General features: G+C 47.0%; 1 protein-coding gene across 2 annotated transcripts in view; it reads right to left on the reverse strand.

Annotated features, from left to right (window-relative positions):
* Positions 1 to 9,702: 9,702 nt before the first annotated feature.
* The window catches only part of CPSF2 (cleavage and polyadenylation specific factor 2), a 36,225-nt gene continuing 26,605 nt past the window's right edge, over positions 9,703 to 19,322 (reverse strand). For both annotated transcript variants that reach the window (XM_062181683.1, XM_062181682.1), the window contains 5 exons: positions 19,009 to 19,161; positions 17,492 to 17,717; positions 16,627 to 16,926; positions 15,106 to 15,240; positions 9,703 to 14,753 (listed from right to left, as the gene is read on the reverse strand). In XM_062181683.1, coding sequence (XP_062037667.1) covers positions 14,661 to 14,753; positions 15,106 to 15,240; positions 16,627 to 16,926; positions 17,492 to 17,717; positions 19,009 to 19,161 — 907 coding nt within the window. In that variant the 3' untranslated portion in view covers positions 9,703 to 14,660. The remainder of the gene's footprint in view (positions 14,754 to 15,105; positions 15,241 to 16,626; positions 16,927 to 17,491; positions 17,718 to 19,008; positions 19,162 to 19,322) is intronic.

Below are 19,322 nucleotides of genomic sequence, written 5' to 3' on the forward strand. Positions count from 1 at the left end.
TTGCAGAGGCCGTCGGTCCCCCGGTTTCTGAACTTGCACTTGACACTCGTCCTCCCCTGCTGTACTTCAAAGGTGGAGCTGTCAGAATGTTAAGTGTCTGGAGCAGCTCTGGCGGCAGCAGAGCGACGCTGCACAGGCGGACGGGGTGAGGCAGCGTCACGCTGTGATGGCGTTCAGAACGGAGCAGCTGGGCCGCGATGCCACGCTGAACGCGGGCTTTCCCCGGCACCACCGCTGGTCCCCTTCAGAAACAGTGGTGAGGAGGCTCAGCCCAAGCCCTGGACAGAGAAGCACGGAGGTTTCCTTCTCTGAGAGACAGTAAGCACCCTTGCCACCTTGTGGGAGCATCTGCGCATCCCGCCTTTCAATCCGTAACACTGTTTCCAGAACGCCTGTTTGCTTTCCCAATAGGGTGCTCCGTGGTCCGGGTCGCCCTTTGCGGTCTTTAATCCATTGTCGTCCAAGAGTGTGGATTTCTGGAACTCATTTCCAGGAGGTAGCTCTGATTGGTAGCACCCAGAGAAAGTCTCAGCCTCTCTCTGGGTCTTCACTTCCTTGTCTGGAAAGTGGGGACAGCATATCAGATCCACCACAGGCCCTCTGGGGGTCAAACCAAATCAATGGAGGGCAAGTGTGGCGTGCTTAGGAAGAGTATCCCAGGCAGGGAGCTAAGCGGAAGCACGGGGCCTGGCGTATTGACAGGTGGACAGCGAGGGCTATCACTGTGGCTTTCAGTGTGTCTGTTGTCTGTCATTGATGTCCGTGGGACTGTCGGTGCAAGTGCGTCCTTCCAGAACGCTGGACTTAGCCACGCTACTATGAGCTTCGCATCTCAGAGAACCAGCCGAGGGATGAAGAACTCACCCGGAATTAAGCTTTGGTGTTTCTTGGGATGTCTGCTGGAGGCTGGCACCTGATGGTCAATTCCGTGCGGTTGCCACTACAGCCCTGCTTTTTTTCCGCTGTGAACGGACTTATTCTTAATAATTACCAACACCAAGGGAATGAGGAGAGTGACATTTAAGAACGCTTTTAAAAAATTTGCTCCAGGAGCTGGTGTTCAGCTTGGTGGTTAGGCTGCACCTGTGCCATACCGGAGTGGCCTGGGTTCAGTCCCTGGCTCTGGCTCCCGACTCCAGCTTCCTGCTGACACAGGCTCTGAGAGGCAGCAGCGAGGGCTCTGGTCATTGGGTTCCTGACTGGCTCTGGCCCTGGTGCAGCTCCAGCCATGGCAGGCACTTGAGAGAGTGACTGGAAGATGGGCGTCTTTCACTGTCTATTCCTCTCTCTCTCTCTCTGCCTCCCAAATAAATAAGAAATAATACATTTTAATCTTTCTCTGTGTCTGCCAAATAAATAAAAAAACTAGCATTTGGATGTGGCTCCCCAAGGGCAGTCAGGGTCAAATATGGGCCTACAAGGTTTATTTATTTATTTATTTAATTTATTTGAAAGAGTTACAGAGAGAGGTAGAGAGAGAGGTCTTCCATCCGCTGGTTCACTCCCCAGATGGCCGCAACGACTGGAGCTGCGCCAATCCGAAGCCAAGAGCCAGGAGCTTCTTCTGGGTCTCCCACACGGGTACAGGGACCCAAGGACTTGAGCCATCTTCCACTGCTCTCCCAAGGCACAGCAGAGAGCTGGATCGGAAGAGGAGCAGCTGGGACTAGAACTGGTGCCCATATGGGATGCCAGTACTGCAGGCCAGGGCGTTAACCCGCTGTGCCACAGCACCGGCCCCATCTACAAGTTTTGAGAGGGAGAAAACCTCTTTTAAAAACGTCCAGCAGGGAACAGCAAATGTAGATAACTCCCAGAGAAGATGCAGGCTCTGGAAACAGGTTCTTGGAGCAGTGAGGTTTCTGGGGGTGGCGGTGGGCAGACGGCCGCTGCTCTCATTTGGGTGTTGAATGTTGAAGACCCCTCTGTTCCCCCGAGAAGCCAGGCGCGCTGCAGGTGAGCACGCGGAGCCAGGTCACTCCTGCAGATGATAGAGGAGAGCAGCCCGCCTGCCAGCCAGCCTCTCGGCGCGGTGCGTGATCTGTGGCTCATTTCTTCAGAGGGGACGCTCTCTCCCACAGAGCGCTCGTTGCCTGCCCCAGCCTGAGCATCCTTAGTTCCCATTCGCTATGGTTTCCAGGTTCTTCTACAACCTCGATTTTCCCCTCTGGACCTACGTGGGTGACTCGCATTCTTCCGAAGAGGCATCTAGGCTGTTTGAAATGATTTCTCGTACTAAGATCACTACAATCGTATGACTGGAAATCATCCAACGACCCAGAAGCACCAGTGAACGATGGCATAGCTGTATCAGGGGCTATCGTGGCCCTTAAAGATGCTTAGAAATACAGGAAGATTTTCTTAAAGGCGCCATGCAAAACTGTGTACGTATCAATACCATATCTTGAAAAAGGATCCATATAGGCCAAAATGGTAAAGTCACTGCATTAAGTACAGGGCGTTTTCCTGTTCTTTGTTTTTGGATATCCTCTAAAGCTGCTATAATGTGTATTTATTACCAGTGAGAGGGGAATTTAAGAGGGTCGGGGCAGAGTTTAGCACAGGATTCTTGCCAGTAAGTCAGGCATGTTTATGTTCCAGATGTCAATAACTACAGCGTCCATCAGTCTAATTGTCACGTGCCCCCGAGCCATCACCTTATTTTTGGCAGCCATCTTTATCCTCAGCTTATACCATACCCCAATAGAATGCTTTCTTTAATCTTGGAATCCGAGGTTTTACCTATGCCACTGGTTTAGAAAGATGGGTCAAATTTAATTGTCTTAGATTTAGCCCACTGTCCAAACTTGCCAGAACCCCCTTAGGTTCCGATTCTGTGTTCTCGTAGGAGAGCTACTTTGTCCAGAGACAGGTTGTTTGCCAAGCATCCTATGCTGCCACCAATATCCTTGAGCAGGAGAGACAACAATGTCTAATCAGGTGAGAGGAAGACAGAATATGTAAATTCTTTTTTTTTTATTATTGACAGATGACAGAGTTAGACAGTAAGAGAGAGAGACAGAGAGAAAGGTCCTCCTTCCGTTGGTTCACTCCCCAAATGGCCACTACGGCTGGCGCTACGCCGATCCAAAGCCAGGAGCCAGGTGCTTCTTCCTGGTCTCCCATGTGGGTGCAGGGGCACAAGCACTTGGGCCATCCTCCACTGCCCTCCCGGGCCTCAGCAGAGTTAGACTGGAAGAGGAGCAACCAGAACTAGAACCCAGCGCCCATATGGGATGCCGGCGCTGCAGGCGGAGGATTAGCCAAGTGAGCCATGGCACCGGCCCCGAGAATCTGTAAATTCAGACCAGCACAGATCCATCAACGAGCAACCTCAGAAACAGAAGCAGACTTCAAAAGGCTGCTGGGAAATGGAATTAAAATAAATTTATTTTCATACAAAAAGGTTTGAAATCCATGCACAGTTCTCGCATAACATCCATTCCATGAGAAATATCTAAAGACCGCTTGTATGCATGGATTTTAATTTTTTAAAAACCAAAATATACTTATCTTTTGAGTCCACTTTCCCATGAACTGTGTGAAGAATCCCTGTAGCTGTGCAAGAGTTGGAAACCCGCCTAAGTAAACCTAACCCAACCCCCATCCCTCCCTCTTACCCACAAAGATTGCATGAGAAATTCTAGATGGGGCCAGCATTTGGTGTAGCAAGTTAATCCTCTGCCTGACACTAGAATCCCATGTGGATGCCAGTTTGAGTCCTAGCTGCTCCACTTTTTTTTTTTTTAAAGATTTATTGTATTTATTTGAAAGACAGAGTTACAGAGAGAGGTAGAGACAGAGAGAGAGGTCTTCCATCTGCTGGTTCACTCCCCAAATGGCTGCAATGGCTGGAGCTGAGCTGATCTGAAGTCAGGAGCCAGGAGCTTCTTCCAGGTCTCCCACGTGGGTGCAGGGGCTCAAGGACTTGGGCCATCTTCTGCTGCTTTCCCATAGCAGAGAGCTGGATTGGGAGAGGAACAGCTGGGACTAGAACTGGCGCCCATATGGATGCCGAACCTTCAGGCCAATGCTTTAACCCGCTGTACCGTGGTGCCAGCCCTGCTGCTCCACTTTCAATCCAGCTCCCTGCTAATATGCCTGGGAAAGCAGCAGAAGACGGTCCAAGGGTTTGGGCCCCTGCCACTCACATGGGAGACCTGGATAAAGCTCCCAGCTCCTGGTTTCAGCCTGACCCAGCTCCGGCTGTTGTAGCCATTTGGAGACTGAACCAGCAGATTGAAGTTCTCTCTCTGTCTCTCTGACTCTCTCTCTCTGTCTCTCTCATATTCCTTTTATCTAACTGCCTGTCAAATAAATTTTAAAAACTTAAAAAAAAACTGCTAGATGACTTATTGGAACCCACTTATAAGCACTCCTGGGTAAACATGTTCCGTGATCTTCATGCAGCCTGTGGATTTTTCTTATTTTTGATCAAGAGAGGCTTGCTTTCTGTGATTCCATGGGGAATAGCAAAAAATCAGCAGTACGGATGAGAGAAGACTCAGAATCTCTGAGATGAATGCGTTATCACATTGATCAAACCAAAGTCTGCTGCATTTAAACTGTCTTAGAAATGTTTATAGATAAAAATGTCTTCGAGCTACACTGGGTCAGGTGCTATCAATTCTGCCATTACCTAGAGGAAATCGTGAGTAATGCATTGAAAATGACTTCAAAAGATTCTTGACTAAGGGCAGGCGTTTGATGCAGTGGCTAAGTGGCCACTGGGTACCCCTACATCCCATCCCAGGTTTAAGTCCCAGTTTCACTCCTGATTCCAGCTTCCTGCTGATGCATAGCCTGGGAGGCAGCAGGTGCATGGCCCACGTACTTGGGCCCCTGGCACTGACGTGGGATATCCAGATCGAATTCTGAGTTCTTGACTTTTACCCAGCCCAGTCCTGGCTGCTGCGGGCATTAGGGGAGCAAACCATCAGATGGACGACACCTCTCTCTCCCTTGTCTTTCTGCCTTTCAAATAAAATAACAATTAAAAACTTTTAAAAAGTCTTCTTCTCTAGCAGCTAAAAGGAAAAATATTAGAGCACTTAGATTTTGATCCCCGATTCATCGGTGATCGGCTGCGTGAGCTTCGGATCCTGCTTAGATCTGCCAGGGCGAACTTCCTTCACTGCCCATGCAGAGGTGACGGTACAGGTGGGGTGGCATGGGGTATGTGGAAGGGGTATTAATAACCACCGTCATCACGCCTTCAGCTGCTTCCTGTGTGCCGGACACTCCCGGTGCTCGGCATTGTTCTCAACATGCGATCCCCATGCGGCCACGCGTGGTCAAGACTGTCAACCTCAGGTGCTCCAAGTGCTGGCATACAAGGGAGCCAACCTGGCTCTGCAGAAGGCAGTGGTCTTGGCATTCGAGGCTCTTGATCCCCAGGAGCTGAGCTCTTAACCACTACACCCGCAGAGAAGGGACTTGCCTCCAGCATCCACCCTTCCACCTTCTCGTTCCAGATCCTCAGATTCCTGTGGAGAACTCTCCCTGTCTGTTTTCAACCCGGTGAGACTGCCATCAAGGCGCCCAACTCTCCAACCAGGAAGCTGGCATCTCACCACGACCAGACTAGGGCTGGATTGCGTCATGGCTTTGTAGGTTGTGCCCAGTGTGAGTGTGAGAACCACGGACCGAGGACAATCGGTCCTCAGTTCCCTCCTCCATCCTCGGGGCTGAGAACGGCGCCCACACTGCCCACAGCCATGGTGATTAAATGTGACAATACACGTAAAGTGCTTTGGATGGCATTTGGTACATAGAAAATCCTCAGCGGCAGATACCATTGCCGGCAGCTCCAGTTGCTTACCTAGTGAAAGGGCACTTGAGCAATTATTTCCATTAGGTGAACCAAATCTCTAAAATGGAAATAATTATGGTCATAGATCCATTTTCCCAAGGTACGAGTAAGTTCTAATAATTATTGTGCAGGTTGCCCACTTGTGTTACATAATTGGACTCCATCCTGAGCTTACCAAGGAATCATTTGTCCAGGGGCATGATATTATTCCTCCCACTCCAATCTGTTAAGATTGAAGAAGAACTGACTGTTTAATAAAAGAACACCTCAGCACTCAATACAGTGAACTTGGACCTGACACTCCTTAAACTTGAGAGTGAAGGGGGCGGATGAGGCGAACGATGAACTGACAGGCGACGTGTTCTGCAAGCACAGTTATAAAATGATATCAGCGCCTTACTTAAGCTCTTTGATTGCCTAATCGCTCTGGCCTGGAGAGCATCTGGGACCGAGATCGCCCCTGCGCAGAACTGGCCATGCCCGTGACTGCCCTCAACACTCGGTTTATTGCACCTGCTTTCCATCCGTGCCGCCACTAGTTCCCTGCATGGGGGTCCCTATTTTTTCTGACCCTTACTTGAACATTATGTACCAGGTTTAATTAGAGGGTCGAAAATAAAGAGGAAAACATTCTAGCAAAACAAGCCAGAACCATTCCAAGCAGAAGCCTGCAGGGGCACCGGGGAAGGTGGGACGTCTCAGCCACAGCCACGCCCACTGCTGGGGGAAGGAAGGGCATTTAGCCCAGCAGTTAAGAGGCCTGCGTTCCACATCAAAGCACCTCAGTCTGATGTCTGACTCCAGCTTCCTGCCAATGCACAACTCAGGAGGCAGCGGTGATGGCTCAAGTAATTGGGTTCCTGCCACCCACGTGGGGAGAACAGGACGGAGTTCCCAGATCTCGGCTTTAGCTCCAGGCAGGCACCTGGGGAGTGAGCCAGATGAGAGCTCCTTCTGCCTCTCAATAAAACGAGGGCTGCGGGGAGAGGAGTGCCTGCAAGGTAGGATCAGTGTGCCTGGGCTGGAGTCCTAGCTCTGCTCAGTTCCAGCTTCCTGCTAATGCATTCCCTGGGAGGCAACAGGCGATGGGAGACCTGGAGGAGTTCCTGGCTGCTGGCTGCAGCCTGATCCAAGCTGTAACCTCCTTGGCTGTGTGGGCATCTAGGGGGTGAGCCAACAGTAATCTCTGTCTCTCTCTCTCTCTGCCTTTCAAATGAATAAAACCAAACATTTAAAAAGATACCCACTATGGGGTTCACTTGGCAGGGGCCACCATGGGATGAGCAAAGTGAAGAAACTCAGCCCTTGTAGACGCAGCGCATGGGAGCCTGGAGCAGAGGGGCAAAGCCCCGTGATCAGGAGACTGGTTCATCACAGGAAGAGGGGACACACACGCAAACACATTAGGAGCAGCAGAGCCCAGGTTTTAAATGTAGAATCAAGGAGTTAGCAATGTCAAAGGAGGGACGTAACCCCCTGGGAGAAATGGAACTGGAGATGAGTGTGATCTTGTGGCTTTTAATACCCTCACGTGGCTGAAGGAGGACCAAGCACACGTGCACCTATTTCCAAATCCACACACTGACAACCTAGCAGCAACGGTAGCTCAGTGGCCATGAGCGGAGCCCAGCCCCCAGGTCTCGGTTCTACATACCACTCTGTTAAAATGAGCCAGCACGCTGGAGAAATGGCTGATCCTAGGAGCAGGGTAGGAACAGATGAGCCTGGAACATTCTCAGGTACCAGGAAGTCAAGAACTCAAAGAACGAGGGGATGTCAAAAGGACACAGGAGCCAGGTAGAAAATGTTCCCACCAGCCCAAACTGGGACGACAGCACTGTCCAAATAAATCCTGATATTTTACAGATTATAAAACAGAAATCCATGTTCCAAACCGATTTAAATGCCCGTAGAATGACAATTCAAGGTAGAAGCAATGGTGGTATCAGAAAATCACCATCTGGCAATAAATGATTCAGATAAGAGTCACCAATGATGCTAAAAGCAGTAGACACTCATTTGAGAAAGAACAGGATACTGATACACTCTCAAAGCAACTCCTACAAAATGCATAGTCCTCGTTAATAAGTAATCAGTTCACAATGGATATCATGCTGTGTATTGTTAAATTAGTACCCAAAAAAGAGGGAAATATTTATTCACAGTGGAGAAATGTTGAAGACATCATAACAAACAGTTAAAAATTAACATCCCCAGTCATGGGAAAAATTGACACTATGAGCCTCTCCGTACAATATAGGAAGAAGCCAGAATCACTTCTCTGGTATTTCTGCCAAAAATTCATAACCTGGATCAAATCATTAGGAAGCACTGGACAAACCCAAAGTGAGAGTCATTTTACAAATTCTCTGGTCTTGGCCGGCGCCATGGCTCAACAGGCTAATCCTCCGCCTTGCGGCGCCGGCACACCAGGTTCTAGTCCCGGTCGGGGCGCCAGATTCTGCCCCAGTTGCCCCTCTTCTAGGCCAGCTCTCTGCTGTGGCCTGGAGGTGCAGTGGAGGATGGCCCAAGTTCTTGGGCCCTGCACCCGCATGGGACACCAGGAGAAGCACCTGGCTCCTGCCTGCGGATCAGCACAAGACGCCGGCCTCAGCGGCCATTGGAGGGTGAACCAACAGCAAAGGAAGACCTTCCTCTCTGTCTCTCTCTCTCACTGTCCACTCTGCCTGTCCAAAAAAAAAAAAAAAAATTCTCTGGTCTGTACTCTTCAAAAATGTCAGGGTCACAAAAAAGGGAACCCCAGGGAACTGCTCCAGACTGAGGGAGACCAAGGGGAAAGCACAGCTCAACATATACAGCATGCGGGTTGGGCCCTGGACAGAAAGGAGAGATTTTTTTTTAAAGATTTCTTTTATTTATTTGAAAGGCAGTGTTAAGAGAGAGAGAAAAGGAGGGGGAGAGGGAGAGAGAGACAGTGAATGAGTGAGATTCCATCTGCTGGTTCACTCCCCAAATGGACCTAGTGGCCAGGGGCTGGATCAAGCCGAAGCCAGAAGCCTGGAACTCAATCCAGGTCTTCCACGTTGAGGGATAGGGGCCCAAGCACTTGGGCCATCTTCCATTGCTTTCCCAGTTGCATTAGCAGGGAGCTGGATTCAAAGAGGAGCAGCCAGAACTCAAATCAGCACTCCTATGGGATGCCAGCATTGCAGGTGGTGGCGTAACCCACTGAGCAACAACACCAGCCCCAGGAGACAACTCTAAGGACGTGGACATTTGGAGTAACTGGCGACATTTAAGTAGGGCTTGTGGGATTAAATGGTGGATTCTATCAGTGTTGGCCTTCTGATTGTGATGGAAACCCTGAGGTGATGCAGGAGCGTGCCCTTACTCTAAACACACACACACTGGGAGCAGGTGTTTAGCCTGGCAGCCAAGGTGCCTGGGTCCCGCCCCGGAGAGCTTGGTTCTGCTTCCTAACTGTAGCTCCTGACTCCAGCTTCCCCCCAACGTGGACCCTGAAAGGCAGTGCTGATGGCTCAGGTAATTGGGTGCTTGCGACTCACATGGGAAACCTGGATTATGATCTCAGCTCCTGGCTCTGGCCCAGCGTTGGCCATTGTAGGCATTCGGAGAGCAAACCAGTGATGTGAGTGCTCTCTCTCTCCCTGCTGTCTCTCAAATAAATAAACATTAAAATAAGAGATACACACTGAATTGTTTAGGACTAATAGGCCATCATAACTGCAACTTACTCTGAGATGGCTCAAGTTTGATAAGTAGATATGGAAGATAATGGCAAAGTATCCAACAGTGGGATCTAGGGGCAGGACACATAGGACCTTTTACCTATCTCCTAACTTATGTAGGCTTGAAATTATATCAACACAAAAAGTTAAAAAAAAAAAAAAGACAAATACAAGTAGCCCTTCAGCTATTAGGAATTTATTATAATGGCTTCTGTACTACTAGAAAAATCTGTATTTAATGGTCTCATCATCTTAGGTACAAAGTATACAAAAGAATAATTGAAATGAATGTGGAAGTTTTTCCTAATGGCAGCAATACAAATATAAAATTCTGCCTAGTAATTTAAGATGTGCAACATCCCAAATTCTCATTAAATATACTTTTTTCTTCCTGCAAACTTATCTCACAGGGGTAGGTAGAAGCATATACAATATATGAGAACAAAAAACTTCGAGAATGTAAATTGTAGACATACGGGATAGTAATTTGTTTTCTCTTATAAATGAAAAGTCTTAAACAACCTCTTTAGACATTTACACACTTTGATACTTAAATGCCATGCCCAGTAGATAAAGCTGAAATTTTAAAAAAATATTTATTTTACTTGAAAGTCAAAGTTAGAGAGAGAGAGAGAGAGAGAGAGAGAGAGAGAGGTCTTCCATCTGATGGTTCACTCCTGAATTGGCCGCAATGGCTGGAGCTGCGCCTATCCTAAGCCAGGAGCCAGGAGCTTCCTCTGCGTCTCCCACGCGGGTGCAGGGGCCCAAGGACTTGGGCCATCTTCTACTGCTTTCCCAGGCCATAGCAGAGCTGGATTGGAAGAGAGCAGCCGGGTCTCGAACCAGTGCCCATACGGATGCCAGCACTGCAGGCGGCGGCTTTATCTGCTACACCACCATGACGGCCCCAAAGCTGGAAATTATAGCACCTTTTTAAGTTCTGGTATGCATCCCACGACTTTTATTCACAGTTTGGTATTGAACAGATCATTTTGTTAAAAAAATTTCTTTTTTTACAATTTATTTATTTGAAGGGCAAATAAACAGAAAGAACAAGACAGAATTCCCATCTGCTGGTTCACTCCGCAAACACCACAGTGGTCCCAGGCCAGGATGGAGCCACAGCCAGGAGCTGAGAACTCTATCCAGGCCTCCCACATAGGAGGCAGGAACCCAGCGACTTGGACCATCCCCACTGCTTCATGGAGTCCGGAGCCAGGGCTGGGAATGAACGCAGGCACTGCAGCCTAACCACAAAGCTAATGCCCACTCCCGACAGATCCTTTCAATATAAGAAGAAACTGCCTAGGATGGCAAGGACTATGCTAAGAGAAAAGTTTATTTTCTTTTAAATCACTTTCTTCTTTTGGACATTTACAGTCAAGTAGTAACACCACACCATGATAAGCCAAGACTACAATATGTTTCTAAAACAATTTACATTTCTAATAAGCTTGGCAAAAGGATTTGAAGAAAAATAGAATTCTGAAAATATTTAAAGCAAGGGCAACAGAGCACCCTTCCCACAGTGCTTTGAACTTTGAAGGACTTCGCTACTTTTAAATGATCAATTAGTACTTAAAAAAAACACGAACCCGTGTCAGGAAAAAAAAAAATACATATGATAAACTGGATATTAAGCACTACAGTCAACACAAGCTCAGAAAACAATGTAGTGAGCCCTCATAAATCCTTTGTATATCCGCTTGAGATGTTTGCTCAGTATCAAAAACTGGAACAAGATCCGTGGAACCCATTAACAATTTCACAAAAAAAGGACACACGATTGGTTCTCGACTCCAACGAAGAAAGACTTAAAACTCTCCAAGTTCTATCCTGCCCTTGGGCATCACATTTTGACTTCAAAAGAGCTAAATTAAAATGGGCCCTAGCAATGAGTGAAAAACGCAACGGAAAACACACACACACACACACACACAGAGCTGTGTGCAAACGTGGTGGGAGGGAGAGAAGAGAAACAGAAGCAGGAAAAGCAAATTGCATAACTTCACTTCCATCAAAGTCCTGAGCTTTTTTTTTTTTTTTTTTTTTTTTAATTTTGGGTATTTTCAGATAAGCTCAACTGAAACAGGTAACAGATAAGCAGAAGAGGTGGGGGTGGGGGAGCGATATGCCCAAGTGGGCATCTCGGAAGGTCCCTGCTCTAGTTCCCTCTGCATCTTCATTTACACATTGATGCTGCACTCACCCCATCGTCACCCCTGAAACAGACTCTCTCCGTCACATCACTGAACCACTAACACTGTCTGCATCCTTTGTCTTTATCAGTTCACCGATATTTGAAGGACAGTAACCTTGGGGTAAAACTAGAACCTCACAGCCAAAGACGACTGCAGGGGACGTCCCCTCCTTCCCCTCCCACCTCTCCTGTCCATGGAGTGAGATGGAAATCAGTCTGTCTCAGCACGTGCGTACCCTCAGCGTGGGTACTCATCACTTACATGAACTGAACTTACTGTTGCTGGGTGAAGTGATCAGAAGCCACACAGCAGTGTAGACAACGCTGGCTTCCCCGGGGCTCAGTTCCAGTCCCAGCTCTGCCTGAACCAGCCACATGGCTCCCAGGCAAACCCTCTCCCTTTCACAGGCCCACTCGTTCAATGCTAAAGTCAGTGGCTGGAACCAGATGGCTTTTTAGCCCCGGTTAGCCATAACATTTTAAGATTTTAAGTTGTAAATCTTAACTTTTTGTTTTTTTCCTATTAAATGTGAATGGGCCTTTTGGGAAGAAACTGGTAAAACTCATGCAGATATGCAAGGACCCCAAACAAGCTCAAGAGAAAACAGTTGGGGAACTCTCACATCCTGATTTCAAAAACTTAGCACTACAAAGTAACCAAGACAGTGTGGTACTACAGACAGAGATACGGATCCATGAGGAGAACGAGAGCCCAGGAACAAACTCGCACATTCATGGAGAACAAGCTTCAACAAGGGTGGCAACACAATTCCAGGAAGCAGCGCTCTTTACAACAAACGGTGCGGGATCACTGGGTGTCCACACACCGAAAAATGAAGGTGGACCCCGCCCTTAGGTGAAACTCTGAGACGCACAGAAAAAGTATAAATCGTCATGACTCTCAGTGAGGCGATGGCTGTGATGGGTATGGTGTTCCTTTCTGTGGGGTGATGAGGTTCTGGCATTAGACAGTGGCGATGGTTGCACAACTCTGTGAATACACCAACGCCAGCCAACTGTACACTATGTGAATTGTATCTCAAAGTAAAAAAAAAAAAAAGAAGAAAAAAGAAGCAAATGGCTCTCTTCAGAAAATTGACTTCCTCTCTTTCAGGCCACCTACACTACTGGGGACATGACCCCAATATTTGACATTTATAATCCTGATGCAAAAAATAATAATTTATTTTTAATCAAATTATTTAAATTATTTGCAGATGCTGGCTGATAGTCCAAGCTGTATTTATTCTTCTAATAAAGGTCTAGAAATTTCTCCAAGTTCCCGATTTATCTCAGTCACTTATGTATTTTTCCTAAGTAACTGAGGCTAAACAAGTCCTAGAAATTTTAGTAACACTTGTCAATTGGAAACAGGTAAAAGTATTGCTCTTCCAATGACATTATTTAGTACAGTCATCTTCAAGCAGTACTTCAAAATTTAACGCCTGTTCATAGGACAATAAAAAGGCTAGCCAAGAAACACTTTTTCAAGAACAATATTACGATATAAGATGTATAATTAGATGCTTTAATCCAGGAAACAAGTGCAGAGCTTCTTTCCCCTGGATATAAACAGAATTATAGGCTCACCTGATTCAGCAAGAAGAGTTTTTTTTTTTAAGTGACAAATTTTTAATGCGCTAAAAAGAAGCCATACTCTATATTCACCACCAACATTGTTTTGTGCATCTGGTTTTCCGTATCAGAAGGCTGGAACCCTACATTAGCATTATACTCCACAAGAAGTGTTTGAAATAGTGAAATATTAATTCTAATCTGACACCAGCTGGTATGAGGTACACAGCCCCATAAAGTTAGGCAAGACCAGTCACCGCTGCTAACAACACCGAGCGTGAAGAGCAGGGCTGACGTCACTTAGGAATAAGCACGGAAGTCTGCCATGATTAAACTGCTTCCTAAGAAAGCTAGCATCATGAGATGACAACAGGTGACCTAGTTTTCGCACTGCTTAGGTTTTGGTGAAAGTTGCAGGTTTTCGGTTTTCACTTGGGAAATAGTGGTTTATAGTTCACCAGGAAAGTCAGCAACACAGAAAGGAAGTCCTCACGATGAGCATTATTCTGAGTAATCTGTGTAAAATCCAACCGCTACTCGGGTACGTTAGGAGAGAGCAAGCCAAAGATGGAAACATTTACGCTTTGTAATTCAGTTACACCATCACCTTATAAAACAGTGAGGCTCAACATTTGTTTTCTTAAAAACAGAGCACTGAACAGTGTCACACCAAGCAGTTATTTTGAATTACGTACTACATATGCATGGCCAAATGAGCGTTGTAATTCAAACTGAGTGATAAGGTCTTGATGTAGTAAGAAATGGGAGAAATAAAAATTGATTTCTACACAAATGTGTACAACCTCACATGAGAGTAAATGACCGGAAAACACAGAGACTCCGTGTGCAAAGCCTGCATCTCAGAACTCAGAGCTGTAACGTGGGTGCTGTGTTTTCTAAATACCTAAACTTCAAAAACTGTTTTCTCAGTTTTGGTGGTTTTTTTTTTTTCTTTTTCTGTAGCATATCTTTTATACGTAAGTCTCACTTTTCATTCCAGAAGATACAAGAAACAGTTCGCAAGAATTCACGCAAACGTGTTTCTCTAAGGCCATGAACTGGTTGGCTAAGTTGCATTGTTTTATTCAAGTAAAAAACCCTTCCCGATAAGGGCGGTGTGCAGGAAGCTGTCGCCGTCGGCTCTCGGACCTGTCCAGGACTTCAGCGCTCTGAAAGCCGAAGGGGAGAACGCCCCGCTGAGCGTTAACAAAGTGAGCTCTATTTACATTTTTGAAAAAATTTAATACGCGTTCAGTTTTCCTGGCAGATTCTTTCTGTATGTCACGAAACAAAGCAGCCACAGCTTGGAGCAGAGGAGCCTCTCTCTGGGGAAGGCCGGCAGACGCTCCCCGGCACGCGTCCTTCACACGATGGCGTACTGTTCGTACAACAGGTCTCTTATCCTGTAGAAGTCTTGGCAAAGGCAGCCTTCTAGTCCGATGCGTCCAGTCTCCGTCTACAAAGTTTATGAAGAAAGTTCTTTAGTGCATTTCCTGCTCATTAACCCACGGACACCATAATCCAAGTACACCTAGCGGCTGGCTGAATGACTGGTCAGGAAATGGGCCGCTCTGATTCACAGTGCTCAAGTCATGAATTTTACAGAGAAAGAAGAAACGTCAGGAATCAAGTAAGAAAAATTATCACAAAATTGTGTATCACCTGAAAGTCATTTTTATAAGCCTTTTCAAAGTCATCATGATACATATAAATGACTGATCTTCAGTTTTATAAAATGATCCATCAATAATTACAGAATTCAAAATGACAAAATGTTTAGCCCTTACCAAAATTAAAAACAAACTTACTCTTCGGACTGCTACTTGGTTGTTGCAAACAAGTACACCTCCGACAAACTCAGCTTGAATTCCCTCCCGTAAAAGGACTTGCTTGAAGTCTGAGAGCCTTGGTTCATTCATGAAAACTGACTGATGTCCTGGAACCTTGGGTAAGGCCAGAGGGGAAGGAGCGAGTTCAACTAAAACATCAGACACACACTTGTGCCAAAAGCAGTCTGTGTCTCCCTGACGCCCTCGGACAGATCTTTTCCAGACTGTACAGCACATTCCAAGCAGTTATCTGAATGCTACCTCATGACTTAACACTACGAAGCTCTTCACATTTTGGGAAAGTTTTGCAATCAATGCCGTTAGTCATGCCTCCCAACAGCAGAGGACTGTGGTGATGTGAGGTGCTCTGCGCCCCCACTTGCCTGAGGGTCAGGGAGACTGCCAGCAGGCAGCACTGAACCAAGCTCTCCTCCCAGGCCCCAGCCTGTGCTTACTCCTGGCGAATTCTCTGTGGGTTCTTTTCCACTCTCTGTCCTCCCTCAGAGGGAACGCCACGGAAGCCACATCTTTTAGAATCAGAAGGGCAAGTGGTCCTTGCGAACTCTCCTGCTTTGAAATTGCTTTGAAGAGCGCTAGCTTCAGCACACAAAGAAAATTCCCTCTAACTCCTCCTCCCAGTTTCAAGAGCAGTACTGAGAGAGGCTCTCTCGCTCTTTCAACTTGATAGCAGGGCTAAAGGCATCCCTTGTCATGCATGTGGGACTCGGAGCTTTAATACCGTTCTGAGTTTAAGTACCTAAAATCTTTGCTAATTAAACAGATAACTCTTGAAAACATGTAAATACTAGGCGAGGATTACAGCTATACTTAATAAGTGATCTCTGGACTGAATTGGCAACACACAAAATGGAGTGCCAGAGTGCGATGCTCTGGGAAACGACCCTGACCAAGGGGAGGTCCTACAGCTGGCAGACTGCATAATTTACAAGTTCATACTAGGGGCCGGCGTTGTGCTGTAGCAAGTAAAGTCGCCGCCTGTGATGCCAGCATCCTAAATGGGCACTGGTTCAAGTCCTGGCTGCTCCACTTCTGATCCAGCTCCCTGCTAATGCGCCTGGGAAAGCAGCGGAGGATGATCCAAGTGTTTGGGCCCCTCCCACACGGGAGACCCAGATGAAGGTCCTGGCTCCCGGCTTCGGCCTGACTCAGTTCCGGCCACTGCAGCCATCTGTGCAGTGAACCAGTGGGTGGGAGCTCTCTCTGTCTCTCCCTCTCTCTCTCACTTTCAAATAAAATAATCTTAAAAAAAAAAAAGTTCATACTAAAGACTCACCAAATGTTTCCTGTAAAACGTCGTCATTCCTTTGCCATACAGAACTCACACATGTGCGTACACACAGACACACACACACACACGTCTTGAGTAATGTTTTCTAAAACCCAATGGGCCCACATGTGCCACATACTCTAAGTGGTTAAACACAGGCCGGGACACCAGAGCCGCGGCGAGGGAGGACGAGCCGGGCTGCTGTTCTCTACCTCGTGAGGCGGCAGGGGCTCCAGAGTGGGGATGATCTCACTCTCCTCCCCCGCTTCCTTCTCGTCATCCCCGAACAGGCTCTTCATGGCCTTCTGCTGCGCGATCACGCTGGAGTCGGAAGGGGCGTCCACCTGCATCTCGGCGTCCTCTCCGTCGTCCTTCAGCTCCCCTTCTTCCAGAATAACTCCCGTGTCCACCTTGGAAACTCTCATGTCCAGCACACCGTCTATCCAGGCCAACTCTGCGTCTTTGGCCTTACAAAACTGAAGCGAGCTGACGAGGGAGTCTTTTAACCTCACCTGGACAGGCAAGGAGGAGGGGGAGGAGGAATCCACAGAGTGAGTTACCATCATTTCCTAACACCTGCAGGTCTTCCATCTGATTGCCGTGGCGATGGGCACTGACCTAACAGGACCTTAGGGCTACTCCGCTTCCCTGACCGCACCTCGGTTTACTTGATCTTCACAAATGACAATGCCCAGGCCTCACCTCCAGTGTTGGTGATATAACGGGTACACGGAGTCCCCGGGACCCCCAAAGCTCCCCAGATGATTCCGAGAGACACTGCGAAGTCTCGCCCTCCGGCGCTCCATGGCCTCCTGCCCTTTCTGGAACACTCCCTGCAGTTTCCCACCGCTGTACTCTGGCCTGTTGCTTCCTCCTGCTTCTGCCCAGAGTACGTTTTCCCGCTGGTAAGTAGAGCCCCCTTCTAGATACGGACGTCACTCCTGCCTTAAATGGGACCGTCTCCCGCCGCCGGGCACCAGTCCGTCTCTGGACTACTCTTGTTTCCTGTGCCTGGCTCTGTCTGCCTTAGCCAGGAGTAGAACCCTGCTGTCTGAATTGCTGTCCCCAGCCACTCACCTGGTAGATGTGTGTTTCACTGGTGGCATCCACGGTTTCATGGAGCTTCGGCATGTACACTTTGATATCCTTCCCGCCAAACGCGCGGCAGCACTCGGCCAGGTCCTGGCTGGCCTCCGGGGGCCCGTGGACGATGATCAGCTGCCGGGGCTTCATCTGGTTAATGATTTTCTTGATGGAATCCCCGTCAGAGCGGCCTTCGTAGTCTATGTAGGTGACTCTGGCTCTGTAATTAGACATGATTCCTTTTCTGACAAACTCGTTCTAAAACTGTGCTTTTAATGGCTTTTGTCATCAGGAAATGTATATAATAAATAAAAAGATTTGAGAAATGCATGCATGTTATTTTGTTAATACGTATTAGTTAGATCTTGGCTATACCCAAGAATATATTTAAACAATATTGGGAAAATAAACTCATTGTGCTGAGACTTCAAGAAACACTCCCTGGGCAGGCGTGTTTGTGGTGTAGCAGGTAAAGCCACTACCTGCGATGCAGGCATCCCATATGGGCACTGGTTCAAGTCCCTGCTGCTCCACTTCCAGTCCAGCTCCCTGCTAATGTGCCTGGGAAGGCAACAGAGGATAGTTCAAATGCACCCACATGGCAGATCTGAGAAAAAACTCCTGGCTTCAGCCTGGTCCAGCCCTGGCCGTTGCGGCCACTTGGGGAGTGAACCAGTGGATGCAAGATCTCTCTCTGTAACTCTGCCTTTCAAATAAATAAAATAAATCTTAAAAAAGTGATCATTCACTGGAATTATTAACAGTACTAAAGAAAAAGGGTCAAAAAGGTCTCTTTACTTCAGATTACAATGGTATTTTTTAGACTCAAACTAGACAGTTTGAGTCAATGAGTACATTTTTTGAAACAAGCAGATACTCAAAACTTTTGAGGGGTCAGCACTGTGGCGTAGCAGGTTAAAGCCCTGGCCTGCAGCACTGGATCCCATATGGGTACCGGTTCGAGTTCCGGCTGCTCTAATTTCGACCCGGCTCTCTGCTAATGTGCATGGGAAAGCAGCAGAGCATGGCCCAAGTCCTTGGGCCCCTGCACCCACGTGGGAGACCCGGAAGAAGTTCCTGTCTCCTGTCTTTGGATCAGCTCAGCTCCAATCATTGTGGCCATTTAGGGAGTTAGTGGATGGAAGATTCTCTCTCTCTCTCTGTCTCTACCTCTCTCTGTAACTCTTTCAAATAAAAAAAAAATTAAACCTTTGAGTTACACTAGTTTCACCTGCTACCAGACTTACAACAAAGGCCAGAAATAATATTTCTGCATTTTAGTACATAATGTTTAACCCCTTCAACCAATAATTTAATTACTCTCACATTCAAATATCATTAACAAAGAGAAAATACCACCATATTTTACAAAAAAGAAATTGGGTTTTAAAAACACAAATTTACTATGAGAGAATCAGAAATTTTACTTTTGAAACAATATAAAGTATATAATTCAAGTGCCTGCAATGTTTTCTCGTAATTTATTTTCAAAATACCACAGAAGTACTCACTTTATTTCAATGGACTCTGTTGTGGAAATACACTTAGTAGGAACATCAGACAAGTCCTGATCCATGGGTTCATCTCCATTTGTCAAACCAGATTCTAATTTGCTTTTCTCTTCCTCAGTTGCTTGAAGTTCTGGCACTAAGAAATCCTCTGGTCTAAATAATAAGTCTCCAATTAGAAGTAGTAAAAAAGCAAGCTAATATTACATAATATTTCTAACTAACTAGTAGGTGGCATAATTTTCAGACTCCTCACGTATTTCAAGATTTAAATATGCATTGGATCCGAAGCCAAAGCAATTTCCTAACATCAGTGA

This window comes from Lepus europaeus, chromosome 22 (genome assembly GCF_033115175.1).
Source record: "Lepus europaeus isolate LE1 chromosome 22, mLepTim1.pri, whole genome shotgun sequence".
NCBI lineage: Eukaryota > Metazoa > Chordata > Mammalia > Lagomorpha > Leporidae > Lepus > Lepus europaeus.